Consider the following 23,839-nt stretch of genomic DNA (forward strand, 5'->3'; position numbering starts at 1 on the left):
GCAGCAGAGCTTTTGGCCTTCAGTTCCTGCGGTGGCTTATCACAGCAGTCAGCCTCTGTGCATACAGTTCTCTAACACCCAGTCCCAGGCCCTGGTGTCATCCTGGAGGCACTCAAGACAGTTCCGCTCCAGGGAACCCTGTCATCCACTAGTTGCACACTATCAAACAGAACACAGTACCTCCAAGAGTCCCACGCTGGGATGAGTCACTTTTGTACAGTATCCTTCATTATAGCATTCTTAGCAAAAGTAAAAGGGTACTGGATGAATTACAGGACAAATAAAATGAATGGGCAAGTTCCTTACATGCTGATATAGAAATACCTCAGATATGTTAAGTGAAAAAAAAAAAGGATAAAACAGCATACATCATCAGTTTCCAAGGTATGATCCAAGGAACCCTGAGGGTACCCAAGACCCTTTCTGAGGGTCTGCAAGGTCCTCCCTTTCCAACTATGTATCTATGTGAGGCTGTATTTCCTTCTATACTTCAACCAAAAAACAAGTAACAACAGACTGAACGCATAAGCAAACAGGCAAATCCAGCTATGCCCGATGTTAAACTTTTTCAAACGTGAAAACACTCTGCCTCACTGATTTTGTATTGGAAAATATTTTTTATCAAGTCTATTTTTTAAATATAATGGGTTTACCATTTCTTAAGAAAGTTTTCAAATTTCTCAATTTTATTTTCTAATATGGTAAATAATGATAGATATAACTCACCTTAAAGACCTCTTGGGAAGCCTCAAAAATTTTAAACTGTAAAAGGATCCTGAGACTAAGAAGTCTGAGTACCACTGGTGTATATACTACCCTTATTTTGTAAAAAAGGAAGAAGAATAAGAATTTATCTTTGTACTGACATATATGCATGAAGAAAAACTCATGAAGGATAAATAAACCAGTATAAGTGGTTAAGCAAAGAGAAGACAGGAAATGGGCAGATGCAAGAAACTTTACTGAATCCTTGCTTTCATTTTGAAGTTGTGTGTGTGTGTGTGTGTGTGTGTATAACCTATTCAAAAACTGAAAAAAAAAAAAAAAAAAAAGAGCCAGAGGCAGCAAGGGCCAGCATGATGGAAGATGAGAATAAAGTCCAGCTGAAAAGTAGAAGGGCTTACAAAGGCTGTGTGGAGTGTCTCCCCTACCCGACATCCAGAAATAAGTGTCCCCAGACAAAATACTAGAGACTTCTCCCCTAAAGAAATGAAACCAACAGACCCAGAGCTTCTAGTATGAGATTCCTAACCTTAAACTATTTCAGGCAACCACACATCACAATTTAATCAAAGTCTGCAACAGGCGAGATAAACAGAAAAGCTAGCCAGGAAGAGAGTGAGGTAATGCAGAAATGAAAAAAAAAATGTAAATTTTTTAAAACAAAACAACAAAAACACAAAGTCGTGTACCCAAAGATATTGCAGAAGTTACTGAACCCACAAGGCCAAGTAGATCTGGTTGAGGAAGATACTGTCAGTTTTTTAATAGTCATCCTAGAAGTACTGACCCCTGTGATGTTCTTGTGGAAATTACTCTCATATACACGTGTGGCACAGGGAAAAAGAATACGTTTTAATATCAGATATAAATCTGTTTCATTTACTACCTGTGCGCTCCCAAGAAAAGAATTTAACTTCTGAGCCTCAGTTTCATCCAGAGTAACTTGGATAATACATCCCTTATGGAGTTAATATAGGAATTTAATGAGTTATTGTTTTCTGATGTGACAATACATTCCCTAGCACTTATGGAATGCTCAATAAATGGCCTTCTTATTGCCTGTGATGCAGCAGGAAAAGCTGACTGTGTTACTAGAAAATAAATGAAAAAAAAAAAAACAGATTCATGGTTGTCAGAGCGAGGGGGTGGGGGATGGGAGAAACGCACGAACCGTTTTTATCTTTATAGTTTAAATAAACTGAATTTAAAAAAAAATAGAAGTCAATGAAATATGCTTTAAGGTTAACAATCATTTAATGTATTAACATTTTCACTTATAAACATACAATTTGCATATACGGGGAAAAATAGGTTCTGAGGACACAACAGAATACTAGAGACAGGCAAGCAATCAGAAAAAAAGATCAACCCTAGGAGAAAAAAATGGAACTGCATCCCATGCTGGTGTCTACATAAACTTGGGAAGGAGAAAGATCACACAGTATCACAAGTAATGTAGAAAATAAATGTGGGTCATTCTGTCTCAATGGCAGGAACTTCTCCCATGATCCAGATCTTGTGTCCCGGTCTGGCCCGTTTTATGAATGATGATCTGAAACAACCACGGGTCTCTCCCTTCTCTTTACATCTAAGACCCTGAAGTTAACTCAAGGAATTAAAAGAACAGAACTAAGAAACAAGCCAACTGGCATGTGTGCAATGTCAACAGCCAACCAGTTAAAAGTACACATGGAAGTAAAATACTGACTAAACCTGAACAAGTTCCTTCCAACTCACCTTCTTGATTTAGGATTACCTAAGCGCTAGCATCTATGAGAGCTGGGGCCAGGGAAATGAAGTATCTCAGCCCATCTTTATACAGAGTATGCATTTCCTCTCAGGATCAAGTCACTAGTGACAGTGAACTTCCAGACTCAACTACAGTTGCCCAGTGGGGCTGGCCCCGCTGGGGACAGGGACTGAAGATGGGGGGGTACACGTGTGCACGAGTTTCAGTCCATAGCTCTCCCCCTTCTGTCAGAGAGAAGCCAGGGAAACACAAGGAGACCATCTGCTTCAAGGGCGTTTCACTGACGTAACTCAGTACCGGTGGTTCCAGTAACTCCAAGTTCAAAATGATGCAACATTAAAAACTCAGTTTAGTATTTTGTAAGTAAAACATACAGCTCGAATAATGATTACCATCTGAAAAGAACCATTCTTACTACATACGACGCAAAATAACTAAAGCAACATTTTTAACCATGAAAACCAGTGTCGTCACACATCACATCTGGCAACTTTCCACCGTGTCAAACATCCAAAGAGATGACAGCCAAGTATACTTCTTTTCAGCTGGAAACAGACTCTCCAGTGTCAACAAGTGCAATAGAATTGGCTAGGAAAACACACCTGTGGTCACCACAAAGTTCATTTGGCATCTGGTTTCATACGGAGATAGATCTATTTAAGTCTGCCTTAGAGATGGAGTGGGTTGATCAGTGAAACAAAAGACTACGTATGTAACTGCCCACATAGAATAAAAATGGAATTTGTGCTACTAGGAGTGTATTTTATGGAAAATCGGGTCACATGGAGTACAGGAGCAGAGACCTTCAATGCGCTAAACTGCCTTTGTAAAAGTACATTTTTAAAACCATGCAGGACAGAATAACTGATGTTTTAAATTTTACATAAATAAAGAAATAAGAAAAATGCACGAAGTCTTCCAGAGCTTCACACATAGTTGGGGCTCAAATTAAATGGTTTTAAGCTTCTCTGTGACATTTGAGTCAAGAATGAAAACAAGGCCAGTGTCCTGGTCAGGTGGAGTAATACCCTGAGCAGGTCATTCATGTCCTTAGGCCACAACTCCCATCTGTAACCTGAGTCTCCCCCACCATGCCACCACCAGGGCTCCACGCACCCCAGTGCTCAGGGACAGCCACAGTGCCCCAGTCCTGCACAGGACAGGAAACGGGCTCTTTAGCAGCCTTCAGAAGGGTGGGAAAGAGGACCCTCAGTGCAGCCCAATCCCCTGAAACAGTAACACTGTAACTATGGCTCTCATTCCACTTTCCTCACCATTCTCTTAATATTACTTTCTCAACAAGTAGAAAAATAAGCTATAAGTAGGCTGAAGTGGCAATAAAAATACTCAAACACTTAAAACATGATGCCTCTGAGTAAAGCAAATCTACCTCTACACACTTGTTTGTAATTGTTTTGTCTTGTTCAAGTTTTAAATGATAAAGCCCTAAAACGCTGAGACTCAAGCCTACTCCTAATTTGGGATGTTTTCCAAGGATCACTACCAAAAACAAACTAGTAAAAATAAAATGAAAAGCATCATTTTAAAGCGGGGGATCTGCCATCCCGCCCATCATCCTAAGCAGTCGGTTTTGTTGGGAGCCTGCAGAGCCCCAGAGGCTGTGGCGATATCACACCTTTGCCTCAGGAGGGTTCCAGCCTACGACTCCTGAAGTAACGTGCATCCAGGTCTGGTCTGAGGTTTCAAAGTCTGGCATTAAACCAAAACAGCTGCAGTTCTTCTTGCCACAATCACTCACCACTCATACATCACGACGTTACTCGCGTAACACTAAAATAACTACCCCTTAAGCACTAAGGCCTAACTCTAAAAGGAAAATGCCCTTTCCAAACAGGTGTGTTCAAATAACGTATTCTGAGAGTTCCATAAAAAAACTCCTAGAATGAGCCAGTGCCCCCAAATAGTCCACGTTTTAACAGCACTCCAAAGCCTTCTCCATGGTACATATATGGATTAGTTATAAGTATGATGTCACTACTTTCAAAAGAACTACTAAAACTATTATTAAAAACATTTATAACAAACAGAAATGCCCTGCAAATTATATTATTGCACACAGGGTATCAGAAGCTATGCACATCCAGGTTCCAAGGACTCTAGAAGACCCAGAACAGAGACCCTAAGGCCATGCCTGTGGCTGCTCCAGCCAGCATGCCCAGCGCCAGGTCACTGTCATTGTCTTGATACCGCTCACGAATGATGACTTGGTTGGCAGGCTGCTGTCCATAAAGTCCTAGAAAAGAAGGAAAAATTAGGAGCAGTTTGTGAAGTCCAACATTCACTCAAAAAGATGGCTCACTTGACTGGGACCCTTCCAGAGGTTTCTCCATGCACTGCACCCCTCCCTCCGAGCGCTGGTGGGGTGACTGCAGTGAGTGCTCCCCAGATCTCCTCCACCACAGGCGAAGGTGACTGGACTTGGCCAAGTGAGGAGGACACCTCCATTTCTAAGATGGCACTAAGAGAAAATCAAGATGCGCAGCTTCCCAAGGTCCACAGTCCCAGACACTGCAGAGAGCAGAATCCTAATGGAGCTGCAACCCCCAGCCTCCAATGTCCACTTCAGCCCCGCACATTCTGCTCATCAGGATGGCAGGCAGATGAGGAGTGTGGGAGACACACAGAGCCTAGAGACAATGGGAGAGTCAAGAATCCCCACTGACAGCTAAGAAGAAAAACCCACCTAGAAGTTAATTAGCTTCTTAGTATTCATGCAAACCGTTTTTAAATTAAACCTTTAATCTGCTAACCTAACCTGCTCTTCATTTTTAACCTTATGTCTTTATGGGGAAAAATATTTATGCTGGGGGAAAACTTCTAAAAAGCAAATTTTAAACAAATTTAAAATTTATTTGCACAATGAGAGTTTACAACTGGAAATGTATTGCTTGTTCTCTTCTATGCTTCACAATATATTGTCCAATAGCTAATTAGCTTTACAATTGCTCACATATAGTGTTAACTTTCCTCCTTGACCCACTATTCCCTTAGCAGTTCAACCCTAGGAAACAGATTAATCCAATAGTGATATGTCAACGTAGATGAATAATGGAAGTGAAACCAACAGTGACACTAAAGGCTAACATCTACAAGTGCTTACTAGTCTAAGCACTTATAGTATTACAAGCATTTACATTCATTGACTCACTTAATCCTCACAAGAACCCTATGAGTCGAGCTTCCTGTTATCCCTATTTTATAGACAGGCAAAAGTGAGGCACACGGGCGTTGAGGGCAGTATGTTTAAACTACAAAACTGGTGAACTGTAGCATTCACTATCACAGCCTTGAAATTTAAATAATTTCAATTAGGCAACTCCAACTAGTGAAATGTAATACAGTAGCAACCTGTAAGCTGACCTAATTAAAAGATCCCCTGGAGAGGAGAGGGGGAAGATGGCAGAAGAGTAAGACGCGGAGATCACCTTCCTCCCCACAGATACACCAGAAATACATCTACACGTGGAACAACTCCTACAGAACACCTACTGAATGCTGGCAGAAGACCTCAGACCTCCCAAAAGGCAAGAAACTCCCCACGTACCTGGGTAGGGCAAAAAAAAAAAAAAAAAGAAAAAACAGAGACAAAAGGATAGGGACAGGACCCGCACCAGTGGGAGGGAGCTGTGAAGGAGGAAAGGTTTCCACACACTAGAAGCCCCTTCGCGGGTGGAGACTGCGGGTGGCGGAGGGGGAAAGCTTCGGAGCTGTGGAGGAGTGCACAGCAACAGGGGTGCGGAGGGCAAAGCGGAGAGATTCCCGCACAGAGGATCGGTGCCGACCGGCACTCACCAGCCCGAAAGTCTTGTCTGTTCACCCACCGGGGCAGGCGGGGCTGGGAGCTGAGGCTCAGGCTTCGGTCAGAGTGGTGGTGTGAACACAGCCTAAAGGGGCTAGTGTACCACGGCTAGCCGGGAGGGAGTCCGGGGAAAAGTCTGGACCTGCCTAAGAGGCAAGAGACATTTTCTTCCCTCTTTGTTTCCTGGTGCGCGAGGAGAGGGGATTAAGAGGGCTGCTTAAAGGAGCTCCAGAGACGGGCGCGAGCCGCGGCACAGGTCACTCTCCTCACCTCCCTGCCGGGGAGCCTGTCCAGCCCGCCACTGCCAGGGTTCCGGGATCCAGGGACAACTTCTAGGGGAGAACGCACGGCATGCCCCGCACTCCATACCCCCCCCTTCCCCCCGGCCTGAGTGAGCCAGAGCCCCCTTATCAGCGGCTCCTTTAACCCCATCCTCTCTGAGATAAGAACAGACACCCTCCGGCGACCTACACGCAGAGGCGGGGCTAAATCCAAAGCTGAGCCCCGGGAGCGGTGCGAACAAAGAAGAGAAAGGGAAATCTCTCCCAGCAGCCTCAGAAGCAGCGGATTAAAAAGCTCCACAATCAACTTGATGTACCCTGCATCTGTGAAATACATGAATAGACAACGAATCATCCCAAATTGAGGAGGTGGACTTTGAGAGCAAGATTTATGATTTTTTCCCCTTTTCCTCTTTTTGTGTGTATGTGTATGCTTCTATGTGAGATGTTGTCTGTATAGCTTTGCTTTCACCATTTGTCCTAGGGTTCTATACGTCTTCTTTTAATTTTTTTCTTAATTATTTTTTATTTTAATAACTTTATTTTAATCTTACTTTATTTTATTTTATCCTCTTTCTTTCTCTTCTCTCTCTCTCTCTCTCTCCCTCCCTCTCTCTCCCTCTCTCTCTCCCCTCCCTTCTCTCTCCCTCTCTTTCTTTCTACTTTTTCTCCCTTTTATTCTGAGCCGTGTGGATGAAAGGCTCTTGGTACTGCAGCCAGGAGTCAGTGCTGTGCCTCTGAGGTGGGAGAGCCAACTTCAGGACACTGGTCCACAAGAGACCTCCCAGCTCCACGTAATATCAAACGGCAAAAATCTCCCAGAGATCTCCATCTCAACACCAGCACTCAGCTTCACTCAATGTCCAGCAAGCTAAAGTGTGGGACATGGTATACCAAACAACTAGCAACACAGGAACAAAGCCCCACCCATGAGCAGAGAGGCTGCCTAAAATCATAATCAGTCCACAGACACCCCCAATCACACCACCAGATGTGGACGTGCCCAACAGAAAGACAAGATCCAGCCTCATCCACCAGAACACAGGCACTAGTCCCCTCCACCAGGAAGCCTACACAACCCACTGAACCAACCTTAGCCACTGGGGACAGACACCAAAAACAACGGGAACTACGAACCTGCAGCCTGCAAAAAGGACAAGCAAACACAGAAAGATAAGAAAAATGAGAAGACACAAAAACACACAGCAGATGAAGGAGCAAGATAAAAACCCACCAGACCTAACAAATGAAGAGGAAATAGGCAGTCCACCTGAAAAAGAATTCAGAATAACCATAGTAAAGATGATCCAAAATCCTGGAAATAGAATAGACAAAATGCAAGAAACATTTAACAAGGACCTAGAAGAACTAAAGATGAAACAAACAACGATGAACAACACAATAAATGAAATTAAAAATAGATGGGATCAATAGAAAAATAACTGAGGCAGAAGGACGGATAAGTGACCTGGAAGATAAAATAGTGGAAATAACTACTGCAGAGCAGAATAAAGAAAAAAGAATGAGAAGAACTGAGGACAGTCTCAGAGACCTCTGGGACAACATTAAACGCACCAACATTCGAATTATAGGGGTTCCAGAAGAGGAAGAGAAAAAGAAAGGGACTGAGAAAATATTTGAAGTGATTATAGTTGAAAACCTCCCTAATATGGGAAAGGAAATAGTTAGTCAAGTCCAGGAAGCACAGAGAGTCCCATACAGGATAAATCCAAGGAGAAATACGCCAAGACACATATTAATCAAACTGTCAAAAATTAAATACAAAGAAAACATATTAAAAGCAGCAAGGAAAAAACAACAAATAACACACAAGGGAATCCCCATAAGGTTAACAGCTGATCTTTCAGCAGAAACTCTGCAAGCCAGAAAGAACTGGCAGGACATATTTAAAGTGATGAAGGAGAAAAACCTGCAACCAGGACTGCTCTACCCAGCAAGGATCTCATTCAGACTTGATGGAGAAATTAAAACCTTTACAGACAAGCAAAAGGTGAGAGAGTTCACCACCACCAAACCAGCTTTACAACAAATGCTAAAAGAACTTGTCTAGGCAAGAAACACAACAGAAAAAAAGACCTACAATAACAAACCCAAAACAATTAAGAAAATGGGAATAGGAACATACATATCGATAATTACCTTAAATGTAAATGGATTAAATGCCCCCACCAAAAGACACAGACTGGCTGAATGGATACAAAAACAAGACCCATATATATTCTGTCTACAAGAGACCCAATTCAGACCTAGAGACAAATACAGACTGAAAGTGAGGGGATGGAAAAAGATATTCCATGCAAATGGAAACCAAACGAGAGCTGGAGTAGCAATTCTCATATAAGACAAAATAGACTTTAAAATAAAGACTATTAGAAGAGACAAAGGAGGACACTACATAATGATCAAGGGATCGATCCAAGAAGAAGATATAACAATTGTAAATATTTACGCACCTAGCATAGGAGCACCTCAATACATAAGGCAAATACTAACAGCCATAAAAGGGGAAATCGACAGTAACACATTCATAGTAGGGGACTTTAACACCCCACTTTCACCAATGGACAGATCATCCAAAATGAAAATAAGGAAACACAAGCTTTAAATGATACATTAAACAAGATGGACTTAATTGATATTTATAGGACATTCCACCCAAGAACAACAGAATACACATTTTTCTCAAGTGCTCATGGAACATTCTCCAGGATAGATCATATCTTGGGTCACAAATAAAGCCTTGGTAAATTTAAGAAAACTGAAATTGTTTCAAATATCTTTTCCGACCACAACACTATGAGACTAGATACCAATTACAGGAAAAGATCTGTAAAAAATACAAACACATGGAGGCTAAACAATGCACTACTTAATAACGAAGTGATCACTGAAGAAATCAAAGAGGAAATAAAAAAATACCTAGAAACAAATGACAATGGAGACACGACGACCCAAAACCTATGGGATGCAGCAAAAGCAGTTCTAAGAGGGAAGTTTTATAGCAATACAATCCTACCTTAAGAAACAGGAAACATCTCGAATAAAAAGCCTAACCTTGCACCTAAAGCAATTAGAGAAAGAAGAACAAAAAAACCCCAAAGTTAGCAGAAGGAAAGAAATCATAAAGATCAGATCAGAAATAAATGAAAAAGAAATGAAGGAAACAATAGCAAAGATCAATAAAACTAAAAGCTGGTTCTCTGAGAAGATAAACAAAATTGATAAACCATTAGCCAGACTCATCAAGAAAAAAAGGGAGAAGACTCAAATCAATAGAATTAGAAATGAAAAAGGAGATATAACAACTGACACTGCAGAAATACAAAAGATCATGAAAGATTACTACAAGCAACTCTAGGCCAATCAAATGGACAACCTGAAAGAAATGGACAAATTCTTAGAAATGCACAACCTGCCAAGACTGAATCAGGAAGACATAGAAAATATGAACAGACCAATCACAAGCACTGTATTGAAACTGTGATTAAAAATCTTCCAACAAACAAAAGCCCAGGACCAGATGGCTTCACTGGCGGTATCTATCAAACATTTAGAGAAGAGCTAACACCTATCCTTCTCAAACTCTTCCAAAATATAGCAGAGGGAGGGACACTCCCAAACTCATTCTACGAGGCCACCATAACCCTGATACCAAAACCAGACAAGGATGTAACAAAGAAAGAAAACTACAGGCCAATATCACTGATGAACATAGATGCAAAAATCCTCAACAAAATACTAGCAAACAGAATCCAACAGCACATTAAACGGATCATACACCATGATCAAGAGGGGTTTATTCCAGGAATGCAAGGATTCTTCAATATATGCAAATCAATCAATGTGACACACCATATTAACAAATTGAAGGAGAAAAACCATATGATCATCTCAATAGATACAGAGAAAGCTTTCGACAAAATTCAACACCCATTTATGATAAAAACCCTGCAGAAAGTAGGCATAGAGGGAACTTTCCTCAACATAATAAAGGCCATATATGACAAACACACAGCCAACATCGTCCTCAATGGTGAAAAACTGAAACCATATCCACTAAGATGAGGAAAAAGACAAGGTTGCCCACTCTCACCACTCTTATTCAACATAGTTTTGGAAGTTTTAGCCACAGCAATCAGATAAGAAAAGGAAGTAAAAGGAATCCAAATTGGAAAAGAAGAAGTAAAGCTGTCACTGTTTGCAGATGATATACTATACATAGAGAATCCTGAAGATGCTGCTACCAGAAAACTACTAGAGCTAATCAATGAATTTGGTAAAGTAGCAGGATACAAAATTAATGCATTGAAATCTCTGGCATTCCTATACACTAATGATGAAAAATCTGAAAGTGAAATCAAGAAAACACTCCCATTTACCATTGCAACAAAAAGAATAAAATATCTAGGAATAAAACCTACCTAAGGAGGCAAAAGACCTGTATGCAGAAAATTATAAGACACTGATGAAAGAAATTAAGTATGATACAAATAGATGGAGAGATATACCATGTTCTTGGATTAGAAGAATCAACATTGTGAAAATGACTCTACTACCCAAAGCAATCTACAGATTCAATGCAATCCCTATCAAACTACCACTGGCATTTTTCACAGAACTAGAACAAAAAATTTCACAATTTGTATGGAAACAGAAAAGACCCCTAATAGCCAAAGCAATCTTGAGAACGAAATACAGAGCTGGAGGAATCAGGCTCCCTGACTTCAGACTATACTACAGAGCTACAGTAATCAAGACAGTATGGTACTGGCACAAAAACAGAAATATAGATCAACAGAACAGGATAGAAAGCCCAGAGATAAACCCACGCACATATGGTCACCTTATCTTTAATAAAGGAGGCAGGAATGTACACTGGAGAAAGGACACCCTCTTCAATAAGTGGTGCTGGGAAAATTGGACAGGTACATTTAAAAGTATGAGATTAGAACACTTCCTAACACCATACACAAAAATAAGCTCAAAATGGATTAAAGACCTAAATGTAAGGCCAGAAACTATCAAACTCTTAGAGGAAAACATAGGCAGAACACTCTATGACATAAATCACACAAGGTCCTTTTTGACCCACCTCCTAGAGAAATGGAAATAAAAACAAAAATAAACAAATGAGACCTAATGAAACGTCAAAGCTTTTGCACAGCAAAGGAAACCATAAACAAGACCAAAAGACAACCCTCAGAATGGGAGAAAATATTTGCAAATGAAGCAACTGACAAAGGATTAATCTCCAAAATTTACAAGCAGCAGCTCAATAACAAAAAAAAACAAACAACCCAATCCAAAAATGGGCAGAAGACCTAAATAGACATTTCTCCAAAGAAGATATACAGACTGCCAAGAAACAGATGAAAGAATGTTCAACATCATTAATCATTAGAGTAATGCAAATCAAAACTACAATGAGATATCATCTCACACCATCAGAATGGCCATCATCAAAAAATCTAGAAACAGTAAATGCTGGAGAGGGTGTGGAGGAAAGGGAACACTCTTGCACTGCTGGTGGGAATGTGAATTGGTACAGCCACTATGGAGAACAGTACGGAGGTTCCTTAAAAAACTACAAATAGAACTACCATATGACCCAGCAATCCCACTACCGGGCATATACCTTGAGAAAACCATAATTCAAAAAGAGTCATGTACCAAAATGTTCACTGCAGCTCTGTTTACAATAGCCAAGAGATGGAAACAACCTAAGTGTCCATCATCAGATGAATGCATAAAGAAGATGTGGCACATATATACAATGGAATATTACTCAGCCATAAAAAGAAATGAGATTGAGTTATTTGTAGTGAGGTGGATGGACCTAGAGTCTGTCATACAGAGTGAAGTCAGAAAGTGAAAGACAAATACCATATGCTAACACGTATATATGGAATCTAAGGAAAAAAAATGTCATGACGAACCTAGGGGTAAGATGGGAATAAAGACACAGACCTACTAGAGAATGGACTTGCGGATATGGGGAGGGGGAAGGGTAAGCTGTGACAAAGTGAGAGAGTGGCATGGACATATATACACTACCAAACGTAAAGTAGATAGCTAGTGGGAAGCAGCCGCATAGCACAGGGAGATCAGCTCGGTGCTTTGTGACCACCTAGAGGGGTGGGATAGGGAGGGTGGGAGGGAGGGAGATGCAAGAGGGAAGAGATATGGGAACATATGTATATGTATAACTGTTTCATTTTGTTATAAAGCAGAAAGTAGCACACCATTGTAAAGCAATTATACTCCAATAAAGATGTAAAAAAAAATGTTTAATCCACATTTAAAAAAAGAAAAAAAAAAGAGATCCCCTGAAAAATCTAAATCTGCATTCCCTCTGTTAGACCCCCAGAGGGATCTCCTCAATGCATGTCCAGGAGCCAACTTCTCCTTCTGTTCCTGCCAGGGAGCTAAGTCCTTTTTTGAAAAAATATTAATTAATTAATTAATTTATTTTTGGCTGCATTGGGTCTTCGCTGCTGCATGCGGGCTTTTCTCCAATTGCGGCGAGCGGGGGGGCTCCTCTTTGTTGTGGTGCGCAGACTTCTCATTGCGGTGGCTTCTCTTACTGTGGAACATAGGCTCTAGGCATGCAGTCTTCAGTAGTTGTGGCGCACGGGCTTAGTTGCTCCGCAGCACGTGGGATCTTCCCAAACCAGGGATCGAACCCGTGTCCCCTGCATTGGCAGGCGGATTCTTAACCGCTGCGCCACCAGGGAAGTCCCAGGAGCTAAGTCCTTAACAAAGTCAACTAGGGACATTTCCAAGTTGTACTTATTTTAATTATCTAATTTAACTAAACTTTACGTAAATAATCGAAACACGAATGTAGAAAAGGCGGATACTGTTTCTATGACAATTAAGTTAGATACTTTAGGAAAGTCTAAATAAAGGCAAGTAACTTTTACAAATTATCATCAAACCAACGAATTGAGTAAACAATAAAAGATGGGGGAGGAGACACCAAGAATCACAAAATCTAGAGGTCTGCTCTCAGACTTGGCCCTGGAAACTGTAGTGCAATTATGTGTCACATGAGTACCATCACTGTAAGAGAGAAACAGAGGACTCCAACCAAAGGAGCCAACTCAAACCAAAGACCTCAAGCCCACAAGAGACAGCTGAACAAATGCCCACTAACGAGGGAAAATTAAAACAGAATACTTATAGCGTGTACACAGCACTCTGAGCACTTTTAAATTGGCTGCCCGTCCACCAGTCCCCAATCATATTAAAGAGAAGGCCTTTAACCTTCTCTGCACGACTAGGGCCTCTATGGACACTGCAAGGCAGTGTGTCGTGAAGCTGGCAAAGCACCGGAGTATCTTAGACAGGCTGACTGAAGAGCTCTGTCTGGTTACCAGCACGATGCTGCAGTGGGACGACCACTACTGAGCAGCCCTTCCACAGCAAGCACACTGCTAGCTGGTCACAGCACAAATGCTGAATGCCTATGGACTGCACTCAGCCCTCAGCAGCAAGTATTGTGAGGTGGCCCCAAGTGTGCTGTCTCTTTTTTCATCATGGAAGTCAAAGGCAAGGATGGAATCCTATGTACAGAAATTCCCTTCACAAGCACAAGCACAGAACTTCTGCTTTTGTACAGAATTAGAAACAGCTGGGATTATCCCAGTCTGTGGCCTAGGGGCTGAATAAAAGACTGGTTCTCATCAGACGATTAGGCTAGGGCTTAAAAACCGACCACCAACCCCAAAATAAATGGGGAAAAAAATAATTCATACAAGGGAAAATCTAATTTGTAAACAACTGTACAATGTTTATCTTTGCCAGTCATCATACAAATGTAAACTAAAGCAACCTGACTCCATGTTAAGACCTTATCAAAACTTTCAGGGCTTCCCTGGTGGCGCAGTGGTTGAGAGTCGGCCTGCCGATGCAGGGGACGCGGTTTCGTGCCCCGGTCCGGGAAGATCTCACATGCCGTGGAGCAGCTAGGCCCGTGAGCCATGGCCGCTAAGCCTGTGCGTCCAGAACCTGTGCTCCGCAGCGGGAGAGGCTACAACAGTGAGAGGCCCGCGTACCACAAAAAAAAAAAACTTTCAGAGCACAACAACAGGCAATCTTTATGGGACTACAGAGAAACCAGTACATCACTAACTCCTAGTGGCATTATAAACTGATGAACTATTCTGGAAATTAACTTGGTAAATGGTATCAAGACTTACTGTAATACTGTCAGATGAAAATGATATAAAGTCTGAATTTCCCTCAAAACAATCCAGAGGTGGGGAGAGAAGGTACAGGTGAAACAAGATGTAACTCTTGAAGCTGGTAACAGGCAAATTCGACAGTTCATTTACTGTCTCTACTTTTGTATGTCTGAAAACTTTTATAATTTTTTAATGGTATCAAAAGAAACAAAAATGTTTTTGCCCTTTGACATATTAATTTAATATAGAGAAATCAGAAATGTATTCTAAGACATATTTAACAGAAATGGAAAAGAAAATGATTAGAAATATTCAAAGCAATATCTACGATAGTAAAAATGAAAAGAAAAAAGTAAAGACTTAACTAATAATACATCACCCCACATGACAGTATGCAATCATTAAAAATACTTAATGGGCTTCCCTGGTGGTGCAGTGGTTGAGAGTCCGCCTGCCGATGCAGGGGACACGGGTTTGTGCCCCGGTCCGGGAAGGTCCCACATGCCGCGAAGCGGCTGGGCCCGTGAGCCATGGCCGCTGAGCCTGCGCGTCCAGAGCCTGTGCTCCGCAATGGGAGAGGCCACAACAGTGAGAGGCCCGCGTACCGCAAAAAAAAAAAAATACTTAAGAAGATTATGTAGCACTCTGGACAAAATACATAAAATTTTATTGATAAAATGAGAATAGAATGCAAAAAGTAATGTAAGATAACAAAGATGAAACAATTATTTTACATGGGGAAAATAATTCAAACAAAAATAGTTGTGCTAGAATTAGAGGATAGAGAGATAGTTCATTTTTCAGCATCATTATTTTATCAGTTTTCAACTTGACATGAAAAAAAAAAAATCAAGCAAGGCAGAATCCTTCAGTCTATGCTAGATGAGTGCACTGCATCAGATTCCAGACACAGATAACAGGAGAAACTCTCTTGTATTAGGTGCTAATGCATGAGAAACCAAAGTAACCACCACTAACCAAAAGAACACTTTGAGTCTGGGGCCGGCCAAATCCAGAGACCCCGTGGCAGCCCCCTTGGCTTCTCTGCGACATTAATATCAGTGACCACACACCCTTCTGGTAACACACTCTCCTTCTACTGCTTCTGCGTTAAGGCACTGCGCTAGGTTTGCTCACAGCCACTTAGAGTTCTGATCTCTTGGAAAGCTCTGGGCTCCCATTCCAGTCTATTCACCAACTCACTCTCCTGTGTGTCGCTCTGACAAGCAATACCCACTGTGACCTGCCCCTGCCTGACTTCACCTGCTCATTGGGGTCTGGGTGTGGCCTCACTCTTCAGGCCATCAGGCACGTAGCTCTGGTCCCTATTGCCCTGGTTGTAGGCGCCAGCATATTCCTGTACCTCCACCCTGTAGGCTTCCCCTGACCATGCTGCACCTAGGACTTGATGCCTCCTACACAGGCCAGTCATTCATGCCTAACAACTTGTTTCGGGTGAGGTGGAAGATGAAAGGAACCCATTAAAAGCCCAGAATAAACATAAGCCCTCCCAGGCCTCTACTTCACCTGCAAAATGGAACATCACACCTAAGTAGTGATAATTTTTGAAGGATATTATCAGAAGGAAAAAAAAGAGAAAGATTACCTTTTATCCCTTAAAATGGGCCTCTTAGTTTGGTTGCTTCTTAATGTAAAGGAATTTCAGTAAGTACAAATTCTCTTCTTGGGGATGAATCTGGATACAATAGTGAAGTTTTAAAAATCAAGCCCACTCTAACTTTTGTGAAGCAGTGTGAAGATATATAATGATTTTTTTTTTTAAGTAGTGGAGTGATTTCTAGTCTAACCAGAAGAAACATAGCTCACCTTAAATTGAGAAATAAAAATTCTTCAGGCTTTATTGATCTACTCACTAAATGAAGAGAAACAAGGAATGAAAGGCTGGCATAAGTTACCTGCATATGGGTACTGGTAGGGTACAGCATAAGCCTGCCCATTTGCAGCATAGACAACTTGAGTTCCTGGCGGGTATGCACCACTGTATGGACCATAGCCGTATGCCTGCTGAAAAGATATAGGCCCATTAGAAATACAATTCTGAAATTTCAACATCCATTTATAATAAAAACTCTCAACAAAGTGGGTATAAAGAGAACATTCCTCAGTATAATAAAAGCTATATATGACAAGCCCATAGCTAGCATCATACTCAATGGTGAAAAACTGAAAGCATTTCCTCTAAGATCAGGAACAAGACAAGGATGTCCACTCTTATCACTTTTTATTCAACATACTATTGGAAGGCCTAGCCAGAGCAATTAGACAAGGAAATAAAAGGCATCCAAACTGGAAAGGAAAAAGTAAAACTGTCACTACTTGCAGATGACAGCCTAAAGGCTCCACCAAAAAACTGTAAGAATAAATGAATTCAGTAAAGTTGCAGGATACGAAATCAACATACAGAAACCTGTTGCGTTTCTATACATTAATAACAAACGTTCAGAAAGGGAAATTAAGAAAACGATCCCATTTACAATTGCATCAAAAACAATAAATTATTAACATATACACACTACTATATATAAAATAGATAATCAACAAGGACCTACTGTATAGCACAGGGAACTCTACTCAATACTCTGTGATAACCTATATGGGAAAAGAAACTGAAAACGAATAGATATATGTGTATGTATAACTGAATCACTTTGCTGTACACCTGAAACTAACACAACACTGTAAATCAACTATACCCTAATATAAAATAAAAATTAAAAAGAAAAAAAAACAAAAAAACAATAAAATACCTAGGAATAAATTTAACCAAGGAGGTGAAACGCCTGTACACTGAAAACTATAAGGCACTGATGAAAGAAACCGAAAATACAAATAAATGGAAAGATATTCCAAGCTAATGGATTGGAAGAATAGTTAAAATGTCCATACTATCCAAAGTAATCTACAGATTCAATGCAATCCTTAACAAACTTCCAATGGCATTTTTTGCAAAAACAGAACAATCTTAAAATTTGTATGAAACTACAAAAGACCCAAAATAGCCAAAGAAAGAAGAATAAAGCTGGAGGCATCAGGCTCCCAGATTTCAAACTATACTACAAAGTAATCACAACAGTATGGTATTGGCATAAAAACAGACACACAGATCAATGGAACAGAAGAGAGTGCCCAGAAATAAACCCAAGTGTATATGGTCAATTAACTTACAACAAAGGAGCCAAGAGAACACAATGGGGAAAGGACAGTCTCTTCAATAAATGGTGCTGGGAAAAGTAGACAGCCACATGCAAAAGAATGAAACTAGACCACTATCTTATACCATACACAAAAATTAACTCAAAATGGATTAAACATGTAAGACCTAAAACCATAAAACTCCTAGAAAAAAACAAAGGTGATAAGCCCCTTGATATTGGTCATGGTGATGATTTTTTGGATCTGACTCCAAAGGCAAAGGCAATAAAAGCAAAAATAAATGTGGGACTACATCAACTAAAAAGCTTCTGTACAGCAAAGGAAACCACCAACAAAATGAGAAGGCAACCTACTGAATGGGAGAAAATATTTGCAAATCACATATAGGGAACTCATACAACTCAACAGCAAAAAAATAACCTGATTAAAAAATGGGCCAAAGAACTGAATAGACAACTTCCCAAAGAAGAAATACAGATGGCCAACAGGCACATGAAAAGATACTCAACATTACTGATCATCAGGGAAATGCAAATCAAAACCACAATGAGGTATCACCTCACACCTGTTAGAATGACTATTATTAAAAAGACAAGAGGGCTTCCCTGGTGGCACAGTGGTTGAGAGTCCACCTGCTGATGCAGGGGACACGGGTTTGTGCCCCAGTCCGGGAAGATCCCACATGCTGCGGAGCGGCTGGGCCCGTGAGCCATGGCCACTGAGCCTGCACGTCCAGAGCCTGTGCTCCACAACAGGAGAGGCCACAACAGTGAGAGGCCTGCGTACCGCAAAAAAAAAAGAAAAAAAGACAAGAAATAACAAGTGTTGGCACGGATGTGGAGAAAAGGAAACCCTCATACACAGCTGACAGGAATATAAATTGGTGCCTCCAAAAAGGAAAACAGTAATGGAAGGAAGTTCCTGAAAAAATTAAACATAGAACTAACAGTTGATCCAGCAATTCCACTTCTGGGTATTCATCCAAAGGAAACAAAAACATTAACTCAAAAAGATATCTGTATCCCCATGTTCACTGCATCATTATTTACAATAGCTAAGATATGGAAACAACCTAAGTGTCCATCAGCAAATGGATAAAGAAGATGTGGTCCAAATATACAATGGAATATTATTCTGCCATTAAAAAAGGACATCTTGGGGGCTTCCCTGGTGGCACAGTGGTTGAGAGTCCGCCTGCCAATGCAGGGGACACGGGCTCAAGCCCTGGTCCGGGAAGATCCTACATGCCACAGAGCAACTAAGCCCGTGCACCACAACTACTGAGCCTGCGCTCTAGAGCCCATGAGCCACAACTACTGAAGCCCGTGCACCCAGAGCCCATGCTCCACAAGAGAAGCCACCGCAAAGAGAAGCCTGCACAAGGCAACAAAGAGTAGCCCCCACTCACCACAACTAGAGAAAGCCCACGTGCAGCAACGAAGACCCAATGCAGCCAAAAATAAAATAAAATAAATAAATCATGGGGATATAATATACAGCATGGTGACTATAGTTAATAATACTATACTGCATATTTGAAAGTTGCGAAGAGGGTATGTACTAAAAATTTTCAACACAAGAAAAAAAATTCTTTATGGTGACAGAGTTTAACTAGACCTAGTGCAGTGATTATTTTGCAATATATACAAATACAGATCATTATGTTGCATACCTGAAACTAATATAATGTTGCATGTCAATTATACCTCAATTTTGAAAAATACAATTTGGAAACCACCGGGAATATATTAAAATTGGTTCTCCAAGTTGCAGTCAATAAAGTTTGACACTCTATTAAAAAAATAACATGACGGGACTTCCCTGGTGGTCCAGTGGCTAAGACTCCGTGCTCCCAATGAAGGGGGCCCAGGTTCAATCCCTGGTCAGGGAACTAGATCCCACACGCATGCCACTACTAAGAGATCATTCCCATGCTGCAAATAAAGATCCCGCATACCGCAACTAAGACCTGGTGCTGCCCAATAAATAAATAAATATTTTAAAAATAATAACAATAAATAAAGAACATGAGACAGTGTGCTTATGCCCTTTGTTTTAATATCCTAAAAAAACAAACCCACAACTGGAATCTACTTTCAGGCTGTAAAATAAAGTAGGTGGAAAACACAACAAAAAAGAGAACTGGACTTGCCAGAGATTCCAATTTCATTTCAGCTGTACCACTAACTTGACCTTCAGTAAGTCATCTAACTACTGTAGGCCTTGTTTTGTTCATCTCTAAAATGATCAGTTTGGACCAGGTGATAAACGAGATTCATCCAAAGCCAGTTTTCTCTTGGTGAAGCCAGCCTAGCAGCAAAACCCTCCCAGCCCAATTACCAGCAGTTCCTGGCAGGAGAATATAAAAGACTAATACTGGGGGGTCTGAGGTCTGAGGCCTGGGCAGGTGACTGGCAGTTTTCCACAAGGACCTGCCTATGAAAGGGCATTGCCATAAATGGGCAGTGGACTGCCTCCACTGACCAAGTAAAGGACTACCATATACTGGGAAATATGGAGATGAAAGGCCTGACCTTCTTTATGAGCTCACAGGTGGTGACAGGGCAGACATGTTTACAGACAATTACAATTATTGTCATTATGTGACAAAGGCTATACACAGGGGAGAACAGGGAGCTATGGCCTGGCAAATACGTATGTAGATCTAAACCTGTTATCTTACAAAAGCAGGAGACAGAATTTATGCTTCTGTAAGACAGAATAGATGCAGACGTTGTTTTCCCTATTCTTCCTTCTAAGTACAACTGAAAACCCTGGACATTATACATACAACAAACACAAGGAGACTCTGAAAGGTGGAGAGAAAGCAGGTGACTGTCTAGGGACTTCATGACCCTAAGAAGGACACACAGTGAGTTCCCTGGGTTTTCTTTTTGCCTCCTACATCCGACTGGATAATGTAGAAGCGGCAACCAAGAAATGCCAACGTGTGCAGACCTTTCTTGGTCTGCCTCAAGGAAAGCCTGCTGTCTCTACCCAAAAAGCCTAAGAAGGAAAAGGCCAATCTGGCAAGAGAGACCATTTTCAGGCAGTAACTACTCCACTCCAGCCAAACAACACAAAAATAGCTGTGGCTATTACTCCCACCAGCAAAGTCCGGTATGGAGAAAGACGCTCTCCCACCCCCATCTCAAACAGTGTCAGAGAAGGCCAAGTGGGAAGCTGGGAATTTCATCGCTACCAGATGGAAACAGGCCACCTCCAGTCCCATACCACAGTGTCAGTGGAGACCATGCAAGGAGCCAGAACTCCTATCTCTGCCCAGCAGAAACAAGGTGCCCCTTCCTGTCCTGCTGGAGTAGGATCAACAGAGACCCAGTGGAGAGTAAGTACTTCCACAACCTCTTATCAGTAACCATAGTATCAGTGAAGGCTAGTGGGGAGCAGCAGGGCAAGTCCCTCCAACTCCCAGGCAGGCTGGTGTCAGCAGAGACCTAGAGAAGGGCCTGATTTCCCAGCCCTCTCAGCAGTGACAATGAGCCAGTGTCCAATGGGACCCAGGGGACAACCTGGACTTCCACTGTTACATGAAGTAACAAAGCAGACCCCCTCTTCACCCAGCAGAGGAGCATTAGGAGGAAGTCTGCTAAAATGCAAGACTTAAGTAGATTCAGTCTTATAATATTTAAAATGTCCAGGTTTTGATAAAGAATAATTCATCATACCAAGAACCAGGAAGATCTCAAACTGGATGAGAAAAGACAACAAAAGAGACCAACACCAAGATGACAAAGATGTTGGAATTACCTGGGAAGGATTTTAAAGCAGCTATCATTAAAATATTTCAATAAGTAATTAAGAACATGTTTGAAATTCATAAAAGAAACAGGAAGTCTCCACAAAACCAGAAAAATATCAGGAAAAACTATATAAAGATATATATCAAGAATAACCAATGAAAATTTTAGAAATATAAAAATAACTAATAAATTATTCAATGAATGGACTCAACAACAAATAGAGATGACAAATAATCAATGAACATGAATATAAAGAGTAGAAATTACCTAATTAGAACAAAGAAAAAGCAGATTGAAGAAAAAAATGAACAAAAACTCTGAGACATGTGAGACATCTAACATCTGCGTCATCAGTTTCATTAGAGAAAGAGGGTGGGTCTAAAACAACATTCCAGAAATAATAGGTTAAAATTTCCCAAATTTAGCAAGAAACATAAACCTACGTATTCAAGAAACTGAATGAACACCAAATAAGATAAATTCCCAAATACACACATCAGAGTCAAACTTCTGAAAACTAAAGACAAGGAAAGTAGCCAGAAACAATGCACTACGTATACAGGGAAAAAAATTCAAATGATAGCAGATTTCTAATCAGAAATCAGGAGGGCCAAAGGAAATAGCACACATTTATCAAGTGCTGAAAGAAATGTCAACTCAGAATTCTATACTACTGAAAATATTCTTCAGAACAAAGATGAAATTGAGACATTCTCAGATGAAGGAAAACTGAGGATCTGTTGCCAGCAGATCTATCCTAAGAGAATGACAAAAGGAAGTTCACTAAACAGTAAATAATAAACGAAATCTTGAAACATCAGGAGGTAAAAAAACATGGTCAAAGCAGAATACATGTAAACATAATAAAAATCACATCTTGATTTTTCTAATAAGTTTGACAGCTGTAGCAAAATCTATAACACCATCTAATATGGTTCTCAATACATGTAAAAGAAATACTTAAAACAATTATACCATAAAATGAGAGAGAAAAAAGGAATTTAGAGGTAATGGTTTGATACTTCACTGGACCTGGTAAAATGTGAACACCGGACTTTGAAAAATATGTGTATATGTATAATGTAACAACTAGAGCAACCATTAAAGTAGCAATACAAAGAGATACTCAAAACATTACAGATACATCAAAATGTAATTCTAAAACATGTTCTATGGGAATTCCCTGGCAGTCCAGTGGTTAGGACTCTGCGTTCTCACCACCAAGGGCCTGGGTTAGCTCCCTGGTCGGGGAACTAAGGTCCCACAAGCCGCGCAGTACAGCCAAAAAATAAATAAAAATAAAAATAAATAAATAATAAGATAAAATAAAACATGTTCTAGTAACTCACAAAAAGCTTAAGTAAAAGAACATACAGAAATGAAAAACAGAACCAAAGGAAAACAAAAACTAAAATGGCATACTTAACATATCAAAATTACATCATATGCAAATGGTCTGTGGGGAAGGTTAAGAGTGATGGTGTTTAAGGGTACAAACTTGTAACAAGTATTAAATAAGCCTTGAGGTATAATCCATCATATAATGAATATAGACAATAATATCATGCTGTAATTATGTAGTGTAATAAATATTGCTACATTTGCAGTCAGTTACAATATATAAAGGTATCAAAATAACATATAGTACACCTTAAACTTACACAATAAAAAAATGTAAATGGCCTAAATATACCAGTTACAAGATAGAGATTTGTCAGATGGGGGGATGAGGGGATGACCCAACTATATGCTGTCTATAAGAAACTTCAAATGTAATATGTATGTTGAAAGAAAAAAGATGGGAAAAGAGATATCATGCAAACATTAATAAAGAGGAAGCAGAAGTGGCTACATTAATATCAGATAGAGTAGACATAAGACTAAAGAAAATTATCAGAAACAGAGAAGAACATAACATAATGATAATAGGGTTAATCCACCAAAAAAATATAAGTGTGTATGGACCAAATGACAGAGCTGCACACATAAATTAGACAACTTATATAAATGAAAAGGACCAATTCCTCAAAAAGTATAAAATACCACAACCCATTCAATATGAAATAGAGAATGAATAGTCCTGTAACTATTAAGAAAACAGAATTTGTAATTTAAAATATCCC

At 40.4% G+C, this 23,839-nt stretch overlaps 1 protein-coding gene across 4 annotated transcripts in view; it reads right to left on the reverse strand.

Annotated features, from left to right (window-relative positions):
* Positions 1-1,958: 1,958 nt before the first annotated feature.
* PLEKHB2 (pleckstrin homology domain containing B2) overlaps positions 1,959-23,839 on the reverse strand; it is a 49,463-nt gene continuing 27,582 nt past the window's right edge. For 2 of the 4 annotated variants that reach the window (XM_029225655.1, XM_029225658.1), the window contains 2 exons: positions 16,698-16,806; positions 1,959-4,727 (listed from right to left, as the gene is read on the reverse strand). In XM_029225655.1, the coding sequence (XP_029081488.1) occupies positions 4,591-4,727; positions 16,698-16,806 (246 nt within the window). In that variant the 3' untranslated portion in view covers positions 1,959-4,590. The remainder of the gene's footprint in view (positions 4,728-16,697; positions 16,807-23,839) is intronic. The other 2 variants (XM_029225656.1, XM_029225657.1) reach the window with 2 other exon arrangements.

The sequence above is a fragment of the Monodon monoceros genome, unplaced genomic scaffold (assembly GCF_005190385.1).
Source record: "Monodon monoceros isolate NGI ecotype Baffin Bay Population unplaced genomic scaffold, NGI_Narwhal_1 Super_Scaffold_16, whole genome shotgun sequence".
Classification (NCBI taxonomy): Eukaryota; Metazoa; Chordata; class Mammalia; order Artiodactyla; family Monodontidae; genus Monodon; species Monodon monoceros.